This window comes from Rana temporaria, chromosome 1 (genome assembly GCF_905171775.1).
Source record: "Rana temporaria chromosome 1, aRanTem1.1, whole genome shotgun sequence".
Taxonomy (NCBI): domain Eukaryota; kingdom Metazoa; phylum Chordata; class Amphibia; order Anura; family Ranidae; genus Rana; species Rana temporaria.
This window is the reverse complement of record NC_053489.1, coordinates 572,893,484-572,914,258: the sequence shown is the minus strand read 5'-3', so window position 1 is coordinate 572,914,258 and position 20,775 is coordinate 572,893,484. Positions and strand designations below refer to the sequence as shown.

The 20,775-nt window shown below is 39.0% G+C and overlaps 1 protein-coding gene across 3 annotated transcripts in view; it reads right to left on the bottom strand.

Moving 5' to 3' along the window:
• The window catches only part of SGCZ (sarcoglycan zeta), a 1,301,913-nt gene that overhangs the window by 169,506 nt on the left and 1,111,632 nt on the right, over positions 1-20,775 (bottom strand). For all 3 annotated transcript variants that reach the window (XM_040334675.1, XM_040334676.1, XM_040334677.1), the window contains one exon: positions 10,939-11,026. In XM_040334675.1, coding sequence (XP_040190609.1) covers positions 10,939-11,026 — 88 coding nt within the window. The remainder of the gene's footprint in view (positions 1-10,938; positions 11,027-20,775) is intronic.

Here is a 20,775-nt window from a genome sequence, read left to right as displayed (position 1 = left end):
ACAATCCAAATCTAACACGCATAGGCCACAGTCAAAAATACAGATCCTAACACTGTTCCCAAACAGTACCAAACATTGGATGGGGGTGGGTACACACAGTTTACCACAATAAAAGGTTATTAAAACTTACGCAGCATCCCCAACATAAAAAAATAACACCGAAACTGTCTTCTACCAATCAGCACCAGGATAATACTCCACACAAGGCTATAAGTAAAGTAAGGGGGGAAGCATGGGGGAAAACATAAGAAAGGGGAGGGAAAAAAGAAAAGGGGGGGAAGGAGATGTAGAGGAAGGAATTAAGAGAAAAAGGGTAAGTCAGGGAGAGAGAGCTACATGAGCCACAACCCAAGTCTCACCAAATTACACATCATCAATCTCGTCTGAACCATATGTATAAATCCAGGCAGACCATATTTTATAAAAAAAAATTGGACAGTTTCTACTGTTAACATAGGTTAACTTGTACAATGGTAAAACCGCATTTACTGCATATTTCCAACTATGCACCGTAGGTGAAGTTGGATACTTCCATCTCAGAAGGAGCTCCCTGCATGCATAGTAGAGTGAAAAAAACTAACAAAAAAGCTTAATATATATAGTTGTTTCTATATCTTCAATAATCACCAATAACATCCTTCATGGATCAAGTTGAAGAGACAGGTCACAAAAATCATTCAGAGCATGAATCACTGATTCCAAATAAGAATGAATAGCTGGGCATTGCCACACCATATGCAAAAAGGATCCAGTAGAGGAGAAGCATTGTGTACATAGATGACTAACCAAAGGGTAAATGTCCGCTAACCTCTGTGGTATATAATAAACCCTATGTAGTAACTTCAACTGAATAAATTGATCCAGCTAAAATCATGTTGGTGACATAGGAGTCCACACAGTCCTCCCATTTGTCGATAGTCTGGGATATCACTGTTCCATTTGAAAAAGGTTTTAGAGGAGGTATGAAGGTAAAGGGAAGACAACAGTTTTCCCATCAACCTTGACGTTAGCAAGCATTCCACTGAGTCTGGTTGTAGTACAAGCGGTTCCAGAAATTAGGCCTCAACAGCATACCTCAACTGAAAGTAACAAAATGACATAGAAGCAGGTAATGCAAACTTGTCGCAGAACTGCAAAGTAAGAAAATCTCCCATCCATGATAACATGCTTCAGGGCCAAAATTCCATTAGCAACCCATACTTGAGGTCCTGGAAGCAGAGAAAGATGCCGCAACTGAGCATTACCCCAAAGAGGCACATGAGGAGAGTAGGTTGAATTCCTACCAAAACTCTTATCATCATATGCTTAGGTCCCGTAACTAAGGGGCGGGCCCTAGGCCCCATGGCAAACCAAATTTCTCAATGCGGCATAGGACCCAGAAGAGCTGCTTCCAAGGTTAACCGTCAGATTGTGCGTAGATTGGCTAAACCACCAACGTGTCGTAACAAGTATGGTCGTCCAGTAGTGAAGCTGAAAATTAGGCAGGGCTAAGCCCTCTTGGGAAAGGGGCAATTAAAGTGTTGTCCACACTTATCTAGGAGTTTTACCTGCCCATATGAAGGAAATAATTATACCAGCCAGCTAGAATTAACAACATTTTACAGAAAAACACTAGTATAGTAATAAAAAAAACTGAAAATAGAGCATGCCATTTAGTGAACTGTGAATTATGATTAGCATCATAGTAGTTAGGGAATGAGAGAGAAAAGAAACAAAGGGGAATGCATAGCTCCAAAAAAGATACAGTAAAAATGTACACATATTGATTTTCTATTTCAGGGTTACAATTATTTGACTCAGAATTTTCCTATCAACTTTTTTCAGTTTTAAACTATATTTGTCCCTGTATTCCATTTGCATTTTATTTTAAACTACAATTAAAGGCTCTGGAAAATCTAGCACTAGTTCATTTTGACACAGATGGAGAAATAGTAATTATGAAAGATTTTATTTCTGGCAGGGATAATGATGAATTAAATTTAGTTTCCAAGTCAGAGCTCTATAATTTGCCCTTGCAAAGTGTAATTGTTTGGTGAAATTTAATATGTAGACAGTGTGTCTCCTTTATCCTGAAAAAAAATTCAGTCTATAAATACAGTACAGACCAAAAGTTTGGACACACCTTCTCATTCAAAGAGTTTTCTTTATTTTCATGACTATGAAAATTGTAGATTCACACTGAAGGCATCAAAACTATGAATTAACACATGTGGAATTATACATAACAAAAAAGTGTGAAACAACTGAAAATATATTTCATATTCTAGGTTCTTCAAAGTAGCCACCTTTTGCAGCAGACACATCTCTAGAACTGTTAAGAGAAGACTGTGTGAATCAGGCCTTCATGGTAGAATATCTGCTAGGAAACCACTGCTAAAGAAAGGCAACAAGCAGAAGAGACTTGTTTGGGCTAAAGAACACAAGGAATGGACATTAGACCAGTGGAAATCTGTGCTTTGGTCTGATGAGTCCAAACTTGAGATCTTTGGTTCCAACCCCTGTGTCTTTGTGCGACGCAGAAAAGGTGAACGGATGGACTCTACATGCCTGGTTCCCACTGTGAAGCATGGAGGAGGAGGTGTGATGGTGTGGGGGTGCTTTGCTGTTGACACTGTTGGGGATTTATTCAAAATTGAAGGCATACTGAACCAGCATGGCTACCACAGCATCTTGCAGCGGCATGCTATTCCATCCGGTTTGCGTTTAGTTGGACCATCATTTATTTTTCAACAGGACAATGACCCCAAACACACCTCCAGGCTATGTAAGGGCTATTTTACCAAGAAGGAAAGTGATGGGGTGCTGCGCCAGGTGACTACCTCTTGAAGCTCATCAAGAGAATGCCAAGAGTGTGCCAAGCAGTAATCAAAGCAAAAGGTGGCTACTGAAGAACCTAGAATATGAAATATAATTTCAGTTGTTTCACACTTTTTTGTTATGTATAATTCCACAAGTGTTAATTCATAGTTTTGATGCCTTCAGTGTGAATCTACAATTTTCATAGTCATGAAAATAAAGAAAACTCTTTGAATGAGGAGGTGTGTCCAAACTTTTGGTCTGTACTGTACATATATTTATTTATAAACGTGCAGAGGTTTTTAAACATTTTTTATATTTTACGCAGCATTTAATGTCACTTCACCAACAGTCACATATGTCATCTTTTTTTTTATTCAACCTTTTAACATGTTCATCTGTAGACCTTTAATATTGGGATGCTTCCTGAGGGAAGCAGCCAGAGGTTCTACTTCAATGACATTCAGTGGGGAATAATCCTACCTAAAACCCCTAGTGAGTGAAAAAAACTCAGATGTCCACCCATTGACACAAATTCTGGCCAAGGGATAGGCATAGACAAGTTGTAACCATTTAAAAAAAATCTAGGAACAAACCCAAAGCTGTTTAGTGTTCCACATAATTAATTGCTTTTTTTACATACACAATCGTAGTGACCGCCTACTCATGGGAGGCTTAACAATTAATGAATAACAATTGTGTGTTAAGTTAGGTGTTTTACCAGACATAAAGCCCATTTGACCCATGTGTATAATGGTTTGGATAAATTGGTTGAGCCTGAGGGAAAAGGATTTTCACTGAAATTTCAACATCTGTTTGTATTAAAGATATAGGTCTATAGGATAGTAGATCAAGAGAGTCCTAATTTGGCTTAGTAATTTCTTCAGACATAGATATAAGAAGTGTAAAATTCACTTATATTCAGAGTCAGAATTCAGATTCAGAATACTGTATTAATTCCAAAGGGAAGTTATATTTCTTCCCTTAAAGCAAGAATGCGAAGGTCAAATATCTCTGTGTAGGTGGCATAACTCATTTGGTAGCTATTGGTGTGGGGGCCTCAGCCCAGTCAAAATTTGAAATGCCCATCTAGATCTCAGTAGGAGTAAGAGGCACTTTCAGCATGGCAATCTATTTGGGGTTCTGTTGTGACAAAGAAACAAAAGAAAGGTGTCAAGAGATTTTCTCAGTTGTGTGAGAGGTGAAAAGCTGTTGGTAAAAGGAGGTACAAACTTAAAGCATCTCTTATGATAACCATGAGCTTACCATATCTCTCTCTATATCCAAAACCCCTCGCTGCTAAAAGGACAGGCATTTCATGGACTTAGCTTAGTGTAACATAATAATAATTAAAAGTTGTAATTTTAATGGTGCAGGGACAAGTCCCAGGCAAAAGCACCAGTGACAGCTGCCAGCTCCTAATCAGCCAGATCAGCAGCAGCAGATGTCTGTTTAACTTCTTTGATCAATGAAAAGTGCAAGCATATATTTAAAAGGTTTTCCAGAACACCAGTGGACCAAACATGTCATACTCACCTGCTCTGTGCAGTATTTTTTCCTCTTCTCAGGTACCTTGTGAGCACTCTTGGCCCCTCCCTCCTGCCAAGTGCCCTTTAGAGCAGGGCTTGTTCCTGAGCCGCGGCTCTGCATGTCCATTCACACAGCACCATGGCTTGGCTCTGCCCCCTCTCTCTCCTCAATGGGATACTGTCTGTGACTGACAGCAGTGGGAGCCAAAGGTCCCTGGAGAGCCAAGGTTCTTACGCACATTCCTAGATTGAGATTGAGCTCAGGTCAGTAGTTGGGGGCTGTTGGGGAGTGTGGTGGTGGGACTCTGTCCTACATGTAAGATTGCCGGTTTATACCAGATTTTGGAGAGAAAGACATATTGATTGCACAGCTGTGTGTTCAGCTATTTAATTCTGACCTGACTATGGCTCAGGGCCCCACCCAACAGACAGGAAGTCTGTTCCTGGGAGTCAGGTGGACTCCCATCCCTCTGAGAGGAGTCAGAGGCTGCATGTCTGCAGGAGGCAGATGTCATTGGTGATTGAGCAGCAAGGCGCTGATCAAGAGTAAGCTAGGAGAGAGCTTAACTCTAGGAAACTGTTTGTTCTGAGGAACAGACTTAAGGCCTAGGCTAAAGGCCTGAAACAGCCGGATGGCAAGAATGAAAGCCAGGAGGCTAAAGTGTTGAGTATGCAAGATACATTAATGGTGGAACCCCCCTGTGTTCTGGACTGATGTACTTACTAAAAACGCACCTACCGCTGGAGTCTGATCACCCCAATCTTACAGGGGTTACAGCACAAAGAGGCCTTTAGAACCACTTTAAGAAATGATGGGTGCATCTGGAGGCAGGTCAAGTCAAAATGGTTTCAACTTCCAGAATAAAAGAGAGGAGCATGCATTCCACTTTAGCATTACCCAGCAGAAGGAGTGATCTTACAGCAATCCTGGGAAATAACCCACATTGTCCAGCAGAGGAAGGTGCAAATTGATGTTCAAAGCATGAAAAGACCCGAATAGCTTATTTATGACATAAGGAGTCTACCATAGATTCAGCTTGCAACATGTGGACATAAGTAGTCAAGATGTAATGTTAAGGCCCCTCGGGGAAGAATTGGTCCAATTTAAACCAGGGTTTAAAACCTCCCAGCCAAATCACACGAAGAACACCCCCTCCCTCACAACTTACATATTAAAGGAAGGGGCATAGAAGGCCAATATCACCAGTGGGAGCCGCAAATAATGTACCATAGTAAAACATATTGTCCCTGCAGGTCCAACCTCATCTGATGTAACATAAAATGAACAAATGCAAGTATAAAGATAAAAACCCCCAAGAGGAGGATGTATGGGTTGAATGATAATCCCAACTCACCCATGGTTTACTGAGAGAGCATTGGGTCACATCAGCCTTTTACATCTTAAGGTAAGAAAGAATAGGGGAGGGCTTAACTTTGTGACCCCTGCCTCTAAAATTCCACCTAATAAATATAAGAAATCCTATTTGCCTGGAAATAGACCTTAAGAAGGCTTCCGGTTCCGGCGCTTCATGGTGCAGAGGCGAGCACTCCATACTCCTGCTGAGCCCACTGCTAAATACATATAAAAAACGACTGTTGTGTCCCATTCACGTGACAGGTCAGTCAGAAACCTTCCTAGCCGCCAGCAGAAATTGCTATTTCTGACTTATTACGATTTTTATTACCAAAAATATGTAGAAAAATACTAAACTGAGAAAAAAATTGCTTTTTTAAAAAAAAATGGGGATATTTATTATAGCAAAAAGTACAAAATATTGTGGGCCAGATCCACAGAAGAATTACACCGGCCTATTCTATTTCTACGCTGCGTAATTTCAAAGTTCCCGCGTCGTATCTTTGTTTTGTATCTACAAAACAAGATACGACTGCATCTGGGCTCGATCCGACTGGCGTTTGTCTTAGTACGCCGTCGGATCGTAGGTGCATTTTTCCGCCGGCCGCTAGGTGGTGTTTCCGTCAATTTTGTTTGGATCCAGAGTCTCACGACCGTGCAACTGTCAGTTAAAGCGACACAGTGTCAAATCGCAAAAAATGGCCCGGTCATTGAGCAGCCAATTCTTCAGGGGCTGAAGTGGTAAAATGAATTGAAACACAGCAAAACACACGTCAAAACACTTTGCCATGCATATTCATGCAAGTCATTATTTGTCATGATGCACATTGACAAGCATTATTGCAGTTTTGCGTGGGATGGTGTGCATTATAATGCATATAATATATTTGGATGTTAATGCATTGATTTGAATAAGGATCAGTCAATCAGGGAAAATAAACATAACAATTATAAGTGTGTTTAGGTCCTTTCTGTTATTTCAATTTGTATTGCTTAATATTTTTTTTATCCTTTAGTAAATGCAAAAACATGTGTTAGTTTTTTTTATTTAAATCAGAGTCAAAAGTATAGAGAAAAGAAAACTTTCCTTTTATTTTACTCCTACTTTAACCACTTCCATACCAGGCACTTACGCACCTTCCCGCCCAAGCCAATTTTCAGCTTTTAGCACTGTCGCACTTTGAATGGCAATTGCGCGGTCATGCTACACTGTACAAAAACAAAATTTGCGTCCTTTTTTCCCCACAAATAGAGCTTTCTTTAGGTGGTATTTGATCACCTCTGCGATTTTTTTTTGCGCAACAACTAAAAAAAGACAGAACATTTTGAAAAAAATATATGTTTTTATTTTTTTCTGTTAATTTTTTTGTAAATAAGTACGTTTTCTCTTTCAATTATAGGCACTGATATGGCGGCACTGATGGGCACCAATGAGATGGCACTTATGGACATCGATGAGGTAGTACTGACGGGCACAGATGAGGTGGCACTGATTGGCGGCGCAGTTATGCGGCACTGATGGGCACACATAGGCGAGACTGATGGGCACACATAGGCAGCACTGATGGGCACTCATGGGCGGCACTGATGGGCACTCATGGGCGGCACTGGGCACTCATATGCGGCACAGATGGGCACTCATGGGCGACACTTATGGGTGGCACTGATGGATACTTATGGGTGGCACAGATGGGCACTGATAAGTGGGCACTGGGCATGGATTGGCACTGTGGGGTGGCACTGATGGACACTGTGGGGTGGCACTGATGGACACTGTGGGTCGGCACTGATTTACCCATGTTGCCAGTCAGTGCCCATTTGTGGGCACTGATTGGCATCTTTTTTATTTTTTAATGCTTTTTTTTTCCAGACTTTTGTTTTGCCCCCCTTTTTTTTTTTTGCCCTTCCCTGGTGGTCCAGGGTGGGCTTCCCTGGTGGTCCAGTGTGGCGATCCGAGGGGGGGCTGCGCTGATAAACAATCAGCGCAAACCCCCCTGTCAGGAGAGCCGCCGATCGTCTCTCCTCTACTCGCGTCTGTCAGACGCGAGTGAGGAAGAGCCATCAATGGCTCTTCCTGTTTACATCGTGATCAGCCGTAGTTGGACACGGCTGATCACGTGGTAAAGAGCCTCCGTGAGAGACTCTTTACCTTGATCTGTGTTGCGGGGTGTCAGACTGACACCCTGCAACAACGATTGCCGCGATGCGTGCCCCCGGGGGCGCGCAGCGGCTCAGAATCCTGAAGACGTCATATGACGTCCAGTCAGGATTCTACAACCACTTTGCCCCCGTCAATATGTCATTGGCGGGCGGCAAGTGGTTAACCTCCGTACAATTTTGTATAGGTATATGGGAAACACTGGAAAAAGGAGCGGGACATTTAAGGTGCCAAATCAACATACCATTTTTTAAATAAAAAAAATATTTTTATTAAATATCAATTTCTTTAAAATGACAATAAATGTTCAACCAACGTATAGTTCATACAACAGTGCAGCCACCACTTGCTGTACATGTTTTTCCCAAAGGGGCTTCTTTTGGAGCTTTAAAAGTACTGCATGAACTTAAAAGTCCTGCTCCTTTTACCAGTTTTCCCTATTTATCCAATGGGATGTGGTACCTGATTTTAATCCCTCATTGCCCTGATCCATAGTGAGTATAATTATATGTTTTGTGAACTGTAAAAAAAAAAAAAAAAAAATCATTGAAAGTGTAGAGCACAGATTTATAACCGATGTGCAGGAACTTTTTTTTTCCTTCGTAGCAGCAGTAATGATACATTTACCAAAATTATCCACAGTCACCAGCCCCCAGGAAGTACTATGTTCATTTAAAAGGCAGTCACTCCCATGCTAGGAGAATAGAAAAAATGAGTGGGCTCCTAAGTGGACAAAGTACTATGGAAGAGCCCTGGGGCCATCATAAAAAAAAAATACTAAATTCTGTGTTTCAAAGTCAGAATTCTGAGATTAAATGTCAGAATTCTGAGATTAAATGTCAGAATTCTGAGTTTCAAAGTCAGAATTCTGAGTTTCAAAGTCAGAATTCTGAGATTAAATGTCAGAATTCTGAGATTCAAAGTCAGAATTCTGAGATTAAATGTCAGAATTCTGAGTTTCAAAGTCAGAATTCTGAGTTTCAAAGTCAGAATTCTGAGTTTCAAAGTCAGAATTCTGAGTTTCAAAGTCAGAATTCTGAGTTTCAAAGTCAGAATTCTGAGTTTCAAAGTCAGAATTCTGAGTTTCTAAATATAGTAGTCTCTATTAGGAGGATTTTAGGAGCAATTAAGAATAATGTAGTAACACCCATAGACCATCATTCTGCAGACATACAAGTCTTTTGATCTGTATATGGATCTGTAAATCTGTTTTAGTTACAGCATACAGCATGGGGAAGCAGACAGTGCTGAGCTCTCTGGTTCCTCTACTGTATTAATAGTTCCTCAGTTTGCTGTCATCTGCTCTAACATAAAGAGTCATGCTGAAAACTAGTGTATTCTGTGTGTGAGTGGGGGTGGGAGACACAGCTTCCATAGATAACAGAACACAATGCACCCCAACTTTTAGGAAACATTGCACTGTGGCCCCCAACATGAGAGAATTGTGAATGGCTAGAAGGCAGAAGGACAATGTGTGTCTATGGTCAGAACGGCTTGATCATAGCAATTACATGTCTGGACTAATTCTTACAGAGAATGAACCCCATATTAAACCTAAGAAAACATTAGCGTTTTATGACTTGGGCTATAGCTCAACGGGTAGAGTAATAGACTTCTGTGGGTCTAAGTTTTGGTTTCGAATCCAGCTCAGAGCTTAATTTGTTTTAAGACATATACATTTTCAATATATTGATTTACTAATATTGGTATTGGGACATCCCTATTTAATCTAAGAGCAATGTATAAAATAATATGTATATATATATAACTTAAAAACAAATTGTGCTCTCTCCTGGATTTGAACCCACAAAATATCAAACCCAAGTCTATTACTCTATGCGTTGAGCTATTTCTCAAGCAATACAACTGTGTTGATATGTATGTGTAATATGGGGTTCGTTCTCTGTAAGAATTAGTCCAGACATGTAATTGCTATGATCAAGCCATTCTGAATAAAGACACACAGTGTGCTCACAATTCCCTCATGTTGGGGCAACAGTGCAATGTTTCCTAAAAGTTGGAGTGCATTGTGTTCTGTTATCTATGGAAGCTGTGTCATCACCCCCCCCCCCCCCCTCCCACACACAATACACTCGTTTTCAGCATCCCTCTTTATGTTAGAGCAGATGACAGCAAACTGAGGAACTATTAATACAGTAGAGGAACCATAGAGCCCAGCACTGCCTGCTTCCCCATACTGTATGCTGTAACTAAGATAGATTTACAGATCTATATCTAGAGCACAATAATTGTATGTCTGCAGAATAATGGTCTATGGGTGTTACTACATTATTGCTAATTGCTCCTAAAATCCTCCTAATAGAGACTACTATATTTAGAAACTCAGAATTCTGAGATTTAATCTCAGAATTCTGACATTTAATCTCAGAATTCTGACTTTGAAACTCAGAATTCTGACTTTGAAACTCAGAATTCTGAGATTTAATCTCAGAATTCTGACATTTAATCTCAGAATTCTGTCTTTTTAATCTCAGAATTCTGACTTTGAAACTCAGAATTTAGTATTTTTTTTTTTATGATGGCCCCAGGGCTCTTCCATACAGTACTCATAAAACAACTGATAAAAGATATGAAACCGATTTTTTTGTGTATTGTGATGTTACAAGTTTGCAAAATTTCAGTTACATATAACAAACTTTAGCAAATTTACTCATGTTGGAAGCATGCTAACCAGTGCATTCTGTGCTAAATCTTCACCAGTCATAATGCAATTACTCATCCATTTTTCATGTACTATGTATGTTAAAAAAACAATCTTTTGAAAAACATCTCTAATGCAACTCAAAATTATACAATCTGAATATTGTTTTCTTTCTTTATCTGGCATTTAGAAACATTATTGCATTTGAATGATTTACTAAGGGCCAGATTCACGTAGCCCGGGTGCAACGTAACTTAAACGATTTACGTGCTTTGCACAAAGTTACGATGCGCCGAGGTTTTGTGAATCGCGACGGATAAAAAAAGAGTTGCGCCGTGAAATTTTTTATTTTTTTTTTAAATTTGAAAGTGCCAGGACGCTACCCTCATCTTCATTATAACACAAAAAAAAATGAAAAAAAAAATTGCATAAAACTCACCTACTACCATCTGACCTGTCAGATGCCCATTCTGGTTCCTTGCATTAACTGTTACATTTCTATCAGACTGTAATACCAGTGGACTGTCCTGCAAAATAAAATAAAAATAAGATTTAAATGTAGAATAAATAAAACATTTGCATTTAGACTAATGTAGGGACTGAGTGTAAAGTAATACATAAAGCAATGACAGACAAGCTAATAAACATACAAAGTGGTGTAACCCTGTCCATCACTGCTGCCTAGCATCACAGACATCACTCAAGAGAGGGCGGCACACATTAGAGAATAGTAATTGGGTTGATATGGCCAGCATATAAAGTCCTGTAAGTATTTTCACACACTTGTGGCCAGATTCAGGTAGGGCAGCGTAACTTTGTGCGGGCGTAGCGTATGGTATTTACGCTACGCCGCCACAAGTTAGAGAGGCAAGTGCTGTATTCACAAAGCACTTGCGTCCTAAGTTACGGCGGCGTAGCGTAAATGTGCCAGCGTAAGCGCGCCTAATTCAAATGAGGAAGAGGTGGGCGTGTTTTAGGGAAATTAAGCATGACCCCAAGTAAATGATGTTTTGAACGAACGGTGCATGCACCGTCCGTGGACGTATCCCAGTGCGCATGTGTCGGATAGAATGCCTAAGATACATCGAACACTGCCTACGACGTGAATGTAACTTACGCACAGCCCTATTCGCGTACGACTTACGCAAACAACGTAAAAAGATACGCTTGTTCCGACGTCCATACTTTGCATGGGCTGCGCCACCTAGGGAGCAGCTTTATCTTTACGCCGGCGTATGTCTTACGTAAACGGTGTAACTAATTGCGACAGGCGTGCGTACGTTCGTGAATCGGCGTATCTTGCTCATTTGCATATTCGACGCGGAAAACAATGGAAGCGCCACCTAGCGACCAGCGTAAATATGCACCCTAAGATACGACGGCGTAGGAGACTTACGCCACTCGTATCTTAGCCTAATTTAAGCGTATCTGGTTTCCAGAATACGCTTAAATTTACGACGGCGTAGATTCAGAGTTACGACGGCGTATCTACTGATACGCTGGCGTAACTCTCTCTGAATTTAGCTATAGGTGTATTATGTTTGAGGATCAGCAGCAAAACAATATTCTATTCAGTACACTTGCAGTGATCCAGACACTGTTACCCTGTGGTATGAATGTGTGTATAAGTTTGCATGTTCCCTGCATCCAAAGAATGTTATATTTAGTATAACAAAGCTTCTCACAATTATTTGCTGTAACATTTGGTGGTTGTTAAGTTGCAAAGAGAGTTCTGGGAATATTTCTAAGTTCTTTTGCAATTTTTCTTAGAAATTTTAGGGAAGGAAGACATGCTTGTGAGTGGTGAGGAGAGATTGACACGCAGCACTACTGATCTAGTTTCTCAACTCCAGGGCATATCAGCAATTAATTTACTGTAGCTATTTAGAGAGTCTCATTACCTTCTCAATGTCTCTCCCAAAACTTTGGACTTACCCAGTCTAAGTACGGGGAAGAAAACTTGTAGGTATAATGTCAGAAATGTCCTAGGATTGTCCTATATGCCTATCCACCAGACAAGATACCTGCAGCCTAAGCCTTGCATGCAGTGTCTTTTCCACTGACCAAAGTTATCCTCCAATGCAGAGCACTGCTGACTCTCCTATGATGTAAAAAGCACTTTCACATCAGATACGGAGCTATTAGCCGATACAAGACAATGTTGCAGAAAGAGTTAGACACAGTAACGAACAAACTGGCTTCTCAATTGATGCAGGTAATCAATGAACTAGGAAACAGAAAGATCACCTGTCTCACTGAAGTACTACATTATTTAAACACTTTACAAGTCAGAGTCCTATCATTTTTATTTACATTTACTTATTGAATTCCTTGGGATCTTCCAGACTCATATCTCTTTGGTGGTCCTGCCCAAAACTGAAATTGTTCCAATCCAAAACACAAGACCCATTGGTGGCCCTTCTCCACCACATAATTCTAGGTCAGGAAGCAACCTACTGTTCATTTGAAAGAAGTTAAGAAATGTATGAATATGATGCTAGTGAATGGGAAACTGTCTGATATTTTCAATGATTCGCAAAATGCATTTCTCAAAATATGGGACCCATAGTTTAACTGTGCCTTCCTATCTCTGATTATTTCCAGTCTGGGCTAACTATAGCTCTTTAAATTGCCTCAGGTTTGTGGAAGAGGCATTTTGTATGCAACAGAAATTCCAGGGGAGGAATACATAAGTCAATCTCCTTTTATATTTGTTTATGTTGTACAGGTTTTGAGGGAGTTTATTAGCTTTCTCGATGTAAGTTTCAGTTTCCCTTTTAAAAAAAAATCCCATCCAGATGCTTCATGTTGCTATTTCTTACTATGTGGCCAACAATTATCCAATTTTATCTTTAATTTATTTTATGACCTGATATAATAGACACATTTCAAGAGTCCACCAGCGCAGAAGTGCTTCCTGGAGTCTCCCAAGCAGCTGAACAGACCACCAATCTCCTCTGGTTTACTCAGTTCAAAAATTCAAGAAAGTGTCCAGAGCTTCAGGCACAGTTATAAAATATGACTATTATCCTACAAATTACTTTTCAGTGGATTTCTAATCCACTTATGCCAAATGGGTCCAATAAACGTTGAAAATCAAAATATTTTGACATACAGTTGGTGATTTGACAGTTTAGTCGGACATTTAGCATAAGTAGATTGGAAATCAGGTAAGAGGCTTGAGAAGTCATCTGCAGGATGATACCCATCTTTTATAATTGTTCATAAAGCACTGGACTTTCTTTTGAATTTTTGATATAATAGATAACTGATTATTTTAAAGATGGAAAACTGTGCTCTCAGATTGTAGATAACAGCTGGCACTCACTAGACTTTTAGTGTAAACAGTTAAAAAAATAAATAATAATACAGTGCTCATAATGTATACAAACTTTAAGAAATAATAATGTGCAATGAAGAAATATTGGATCAACTATTGTGACAATAAAGTAATTGAACTAGTATAATGCATTCAACTTGCAAAACATAAAGTCCATCAAGAAAATACAATTCTAGGGGATTTTTGTAAGTGTACACCTGTTTTTAACAATAAAACGTATTGTATACAGTTTTACACAATATATGCCCATTTATTCCCAACATATATGTTTGGGAGAGGCCTTTCTCATTAAAGCGGAGGTTCTGCGGCAAATCAATTTTTTTTTCTGTTGAGTCCAATGGCTTTCCTTATTACAAATTTATACTCACAACTTTGGTGACTGCAAACAACCCCTGTCTGTTTTCGTTCAAAAGAGTAAGTTATAAAAAAAGATATCGGCATTTTCCATTTTGCTTGTGGGCACTGTGAAGCTCACAAGCACTGATTTCCTGGAAGTGGTGAATACTCATCTCCCAGAATTCACCGCTCTATCTCGCGCATGAGCAGTTTTGATGGCGAGCAGCACCGTCAACACTTGCTGGTTGCCATCACAACAGGCGGTGTCATTGAAAGTACACTCCCCATTGTGATGGCATTCAACAGTAATTGAAAAAACTCTCACAGCTCAGAACGGTGAAGATATTCACATGCATGCCCTTTTCTAAAATGGTGATATCAGCTTTCCTTATCTTTTAGAGTAGTTTATTTATTAGCCATAAAAAACACAGAATTTACTAACAAAAATAATTAATTTCAAATAGGACACATGGAACCCTCATTGAATTGAACCATTGAACCCATGCAGATACACTCATTCCTAACAGCCACCATGTACTATGAATGGAATACATAAGTCTGTAATTAAATATATCTAATATTATAAACACAAGAATAGCCTTGTTTCCAGATGTTAATATCGTGGTTTGGTGCTTCAACTCTAAATTTATCAATTCCCGTTGCATTGGTGGCCAGTGTAAATAATGCCTTGTTATACTGGTGGTTAGTGAAAAAAATGACCTGTTACATTGGTGGTCAGTGGAAAAGATGACCTTTACATTTATTGTCATTGATTCCGTGTTGATTCTTTAAGGTGATGTTGGTCCAATAACTATGTAGGCATCATCAGGTGGAAGATCAATCTGCCACTGCTCATTGTGTAGGGAACCCCTAGTAACATCTGGAAGAACCCTAGGAGATCCACAGAACTCTGATTGAGAACGTTTAGTCACAACTATGTAGTGTCATAAAAAAAGCCATTTGTTCTTCTTGTGGGTCAACCCTATTCTATTAGATAGTAGAAATTCTGCGCCAAATTGCTCAAACCAAAGTGCAATGTGATATGAATGGTAAATAAGTACTAAATACAAAAACAATTATAATAAAATATAAAATTGAGCTGCTCCTCTACAAATCAAGTGATACTTAATAGGAATTGTTGTGGAAAAAAGAGGGCACTGATAAGTGATGTAAGTCAATATAACACTCCTTATTATACAAATGCAAATTATAAAAAACATTAGATAGAAATACGTTGTCATGTGTGAAAGATTAGTGATGAGTCCAACATCACTAATTGAGAAGAGGAGAATAAGGGGGGATATGATCAACATGTACAAATATATAAGAGGTCCATACAGTGAACTTGGTGTTGAGTTATTCACTTTACGGTCAACACTGAGGACAAGGGGGCACTCTTTACGTCTAGAGGAAAAGAGATTTCACCTCCAAATACGGAAAGGTTTTTTCACAGTAAGAGCTGTGAAAATGTGGAACAGACTCCCTCCAGAGGTGGTTCTGGCCAGCTCAGTAGATTGCTTTAAGAAAGGCTTGGATTTTTTTCCTAAATGTACAGAATATAACTGAGTACTAAGATTTGTAGGTAAAGTTGATCCAGGGTAAATCCGATTGCCTCTCGGGGGATCAGGAAAGAATTTCTTCCCCTGCTGTAGCAAATTGGATCATGCTCTGCTGGGGGTTTTTGCCTTCCTCTGGATCAACTGTGGGTATGGAGTTGGGTGTATAGGATTTTACTGTGTTTTTTTTTTTTTTTTTTTGTGGTTGAACTGGATGGACTTGTGTCTTTTTTCAACCTGACTAACTATGTAACTATGTAACTAACTATGTAACATCCAAATAATATCACCACAGTATACTCAATGTATACTGATATATAGTCCCAATACTTGAATAAATTCCAATCTCTCCAGTGCAAAACACTTGAAGTAAAGTGACGTGAATCTTGCTTATAGTGGGATGCTCCTTCACCAGATACGATATTTTGTAATCACCCAAAAGTGCTCAAAATAGTTGCTGCGCTTACCAGATGTATTTGACTTCTTTGGTGAAAAAGAAAGTCAAATAAAGCTTTTGCAGATTAGTGTCTGCATGCACATCAATCAGACAGGATTCACTGCAGATACCTCTTGCTCAGAGTTATAGATACGATATGAAAAAGAGAATATAGGCTTCCATAGCATAATACTGTATTTTTATTTAAAAATAATCGGATAAAAAAACAGCCGATTGGCCTCTTACATTTAAAAGGTGCCTGACCCGGCACCGAGGCTGCTCACTTGTCAAAAGTGTCTTTGCGCTCCGCTCACCACCCCCGTGGCAGCGTGCGTTCCACTCGGCAGCAATACGTGACCAGGTCTGCCGCCGACATACATTTCGTATGAACGTCTTCAGGGCGCGTACCTGGTCACTAAAGGATCACGGTATTTGTAGTTTGCGTGTAAGTCCCATACCAATCAGAACGGTGGAAATCATAACGTTTGCAATGCAGCCTCGTTACTGGTCAGCATAGCAACAGGATTGCAGAACATTTAACATAGAATACATAAGCATAGCATAAGACTAAACATTAAAATTAGTTAATTAAAACTTGCAGAAACATTTAGTGCAATAATATCTATAAATCCCCTACGCTTTATAATCAGGGTATCTATCATACTCTAATTAAATCTCTGTGAATCTATCCTTATTTAAACTCTCTTTAAGGCTCTCTTAAAGGCCGATAATAATTAGTGAGGTATATACTAATACATATGTAAATGAAGGACGGACACAAAGGGGGTAGGGAAAGTGCTGCTCACCCCTGTAAAGGTAATGAAAAAAGGAAGGGTTCCCCAGTGGGGTTTTTAGGCAGCAAAAATTATATAAACAATTATAAAGACGTACCAATTTGTTGTAAAAAAGTAAAAAAATGTATTTAATAAGTACAAAGTCGTAAAATAATGAACTCTGGTACAGTTTATGCTGAGGACACATACATATGAGAATATAGCACCAAAATTACATGACACTGATCAACATGAATGGCTGATCTTCAGGTCAAGTTGTTCCTGACGCGTTTCGACCCCCACATATGGGTCTTCTTCGGAGGAAAGGGTATATGATGCAAACTATAACAGAGAGTAACTATCTGTTATAGTTTGCATCATATACCCTTTCCTCCGAAGAAGACCCATATGTGGGGGTCGAAACGCGTCAGGAACAACTTGACCTGAAGATCAGCCATTCATGTTGATCAGTGTCATGTAATTTTGGTGCTATATTCTCATATGTATGTGTCCTCAGCATAAACTGTACCAGAGTTCATTATTTTACGACTTTGTACTTATTAAATAATTTTTTTTACTTTTTTACAACAAATTGGTACGTCTTTATAATTGTTTATATAATTTTTGCTGCCTAAAAACCCCACTGGGGAACCCTTCCTTTTTTCATTACCTTTACAGGGGTGAGCAGGACTTTCCCTACCCCCTTTGTGTCCGTCCTTCATTTACATAATTTTCCGGTGGTTAAACACCTATTCTATCCCCCCTATGGACATAGGAAAGTATAATATATGAGCATTGGCATTGTGCGGCTGTACTTAGCATTTGCTTGTTTTTGTTCATGCGGGTTTGACAAATGGCCGTAACAAAATATTTAAGCATATTGCGTATCTACCCACTGCTGCACTGCCAAATACTCATGAAATCTCTATAACCATATATCCAACATGGGTTCCATATATACCTTTTGGTATATATTGTTATCAATTGTTTGCTTGGTTATAAACAATTATATATACACTTTTTGCTCTAATGGGCATATACATGTCCATTTCTAGCATTACTAATATTCCACCTTTATATATACCAATTTTTATTATTTATCTTTTGTTTAATCCTTTTATCCTGTAGGACCTTGTTACAGCTCTGCTGGGTGGCGCTTCCCCGCTAGGTACCTCTTTATCATGCTCTCTCTATGGCCTCTCAGTGGGGAGGGGGAGACTCAGGGCTCTGTGTTCTCTTTACTCTCCACAAGATGGCGACATTCTCGCCACTGTGGAGGTGATTCCTCCCCACTGACGGCGTCAGTGACGTTCCCTGGCGCCGTGGGCGTCCCGCGCGTGCATGCGCATTTCGCGCGCTTGTGACGCTGCCGCGGCACTCGCGACCGCAGCGGAGGGCTGGGTTTTTTTTTCTTCCTCACTGACGCTGAGGAACCAACAGCTGGGAGGGTCATCTGACCTTAATTTCCTTGCTCCAGCTGGGATAGGGGGGGCGGACTTCTAGATGTGGGAGGGGATGTCCCAAGCAAAGCATTCATTTGCCAATTAGTGATTGCCAAATCCTTGACACCTGACATGCACATATTTAAATAGACTGGGTGTATACCTGACACCTGCCTGTGATCCTATCTTCATACTATGCTGGACACACCACACATAGGGTAAGGCTGCATTTTCAAATCCTGCACAAAGTTATCCTTCCTATGCCTACTTAATCTAATCAATAATAATATTTCCCCTCCAGATATGCACTTTTTTTTTTTGCTCTCTCTGGAGATCGTTTCCATACTCATATTCTAAACATTTAATAAGGTATTTTTTACTATCCTTTACATTGTGTTTTTTTTTTAACATTATTCACCCCATTGGTACTAATCCCAATATTCTTACTACTATTTTATCACATTATATACAACTATTCTCACATGAATTTAATTATTTTAGCACATGCTTACTCACACCCATCCATTACACACTATTATTATTTATTTATTTATTTTGTATTCAACTAATTAACTATATATATTTATTATACTAACTATATATCTTTCACTATTTAATTATAATTATCATATATATTTTTTGGCACCTCAACCCACTATTAGCCCTATATTGTAATCTTTATCGCCCTGTTACACATATAATTCTCTTTGAATTCACAATTCTATATAATTTTGATATTGTTATCAATCTTAACTCATGATATCATATAACATTTAAAATATCCTGTGCATATTTATATTAATTTAAAATTCCTATGACATATCACAGTCCCATTTTATATATGCATCATTATAATGAGCATAATGTGCATGTCTAGCGCCATCTACTTGTACAACAAGTCAATCAATCTTTATACTTTAAACATATAGTTTTTGGTATTAAAACTACTTTATATTTGAATTTCTTAATAGGCATCACTCTGGCAATTGCTTTGCTGGGCTCCCCCTCCACCTGTCCGGCCCGCACTCTCTGACTGGACTTTTGGATTTTTTCCCAGTTATACTGTGGGTCCCTGCAGGCCACTCTTGTGGGGCATCGTTGAGGCCTTTTTGGGGGTGCTAACCACCCGTATGGAGAAAAGTAACTAGGGATCCTCAGGATTATAACCTTACTCTGGTCCAAATAGAACTGAGAAACACAATCTGTGAGTTGATAACTATATACTTTAAATTTATTTTTCACCTAAATTGTACTATGTATCTATGTATTTTATTACCATATATTTACTCTCTGTTATAGTTTGCATCATATACCCTTTCCTCCGAAGAAGACCCATATGTGGGGGTCGAAACGCGTCAGGAACAACTTGACCTGAAGATCAGCCATTCATGTTGATCAGTGTCATGTAATTTTGGTGCTATATTCTCATATGTATGTGTCCTCAGCATAAACTGTACCAGAGTTCATTATTTTACGACTTTGTACTTATTAAATACATTTTTTTACTTTTTTACAACAAATTGGTACGTCTTTATAATTGTTTATATAATTTTTGCTGCCTAAAAACCCCACTGGGGAACCCTTCCTTTTTTCATATACTAATACATATTGCCCCTAAATAACAACTGCCGAGATTGCATTTGGGAATATGTATAACGTATTAATAGCTTATTTATATATTCCACCATTCATTGCTGAGTGAGGGAGATTGGTTTATCAAAATTAACGTTATTTAATCTTATCCCATAAACCCTATCATGATTGTACCTTAACATAAACAGTAGTAAGTTTCCTTATGACTTGCGCCCCCTGTCATAATCAAAGAAAGAAACAACTAGAATGTCAGACATATATTGTTGGATATAACCCTATTCTATTGCCTCACCAGTTTGCTCTTGTATCACTTAAATGGTTAGCGTATCCTTTTTACTTTCTTCTGGCTGGAATTTCCAATCAACAAATCACAGGAAGTGTAAAAAATTCTTATAGCCATGATTTCAGTTCAGGTGAGGATTTATCTTTACTTACGTCCTGGATAAGCCAGTCTATGATTCAACTTGCCACCAAAAGCTAAAATTTGAAATACTCAGTTTGTGCTGGAGCTGACCTTTAAATTAGGTGTTTTTGCAAATCCTTAAAGTAACTTATGTGTTTCTGGATATTAATATTCTGGAAGAGAAGGTAGTTCTTACAAAGACAAATCATCATCATCATTATCAGGGCTGTGGAGGATTACATAATTATTTTTTTCCTGGAGCTGCAATTGTAGTTCATTACACTGTTTATATGGCAAAGACTCACCCAGAGAAAATAAAGCACATTATTGTGAAGAATAGTACTGAATGTAGAAACAGGCTCTGTGGACCGTCTAATGGGAACCCATTATTATTAAT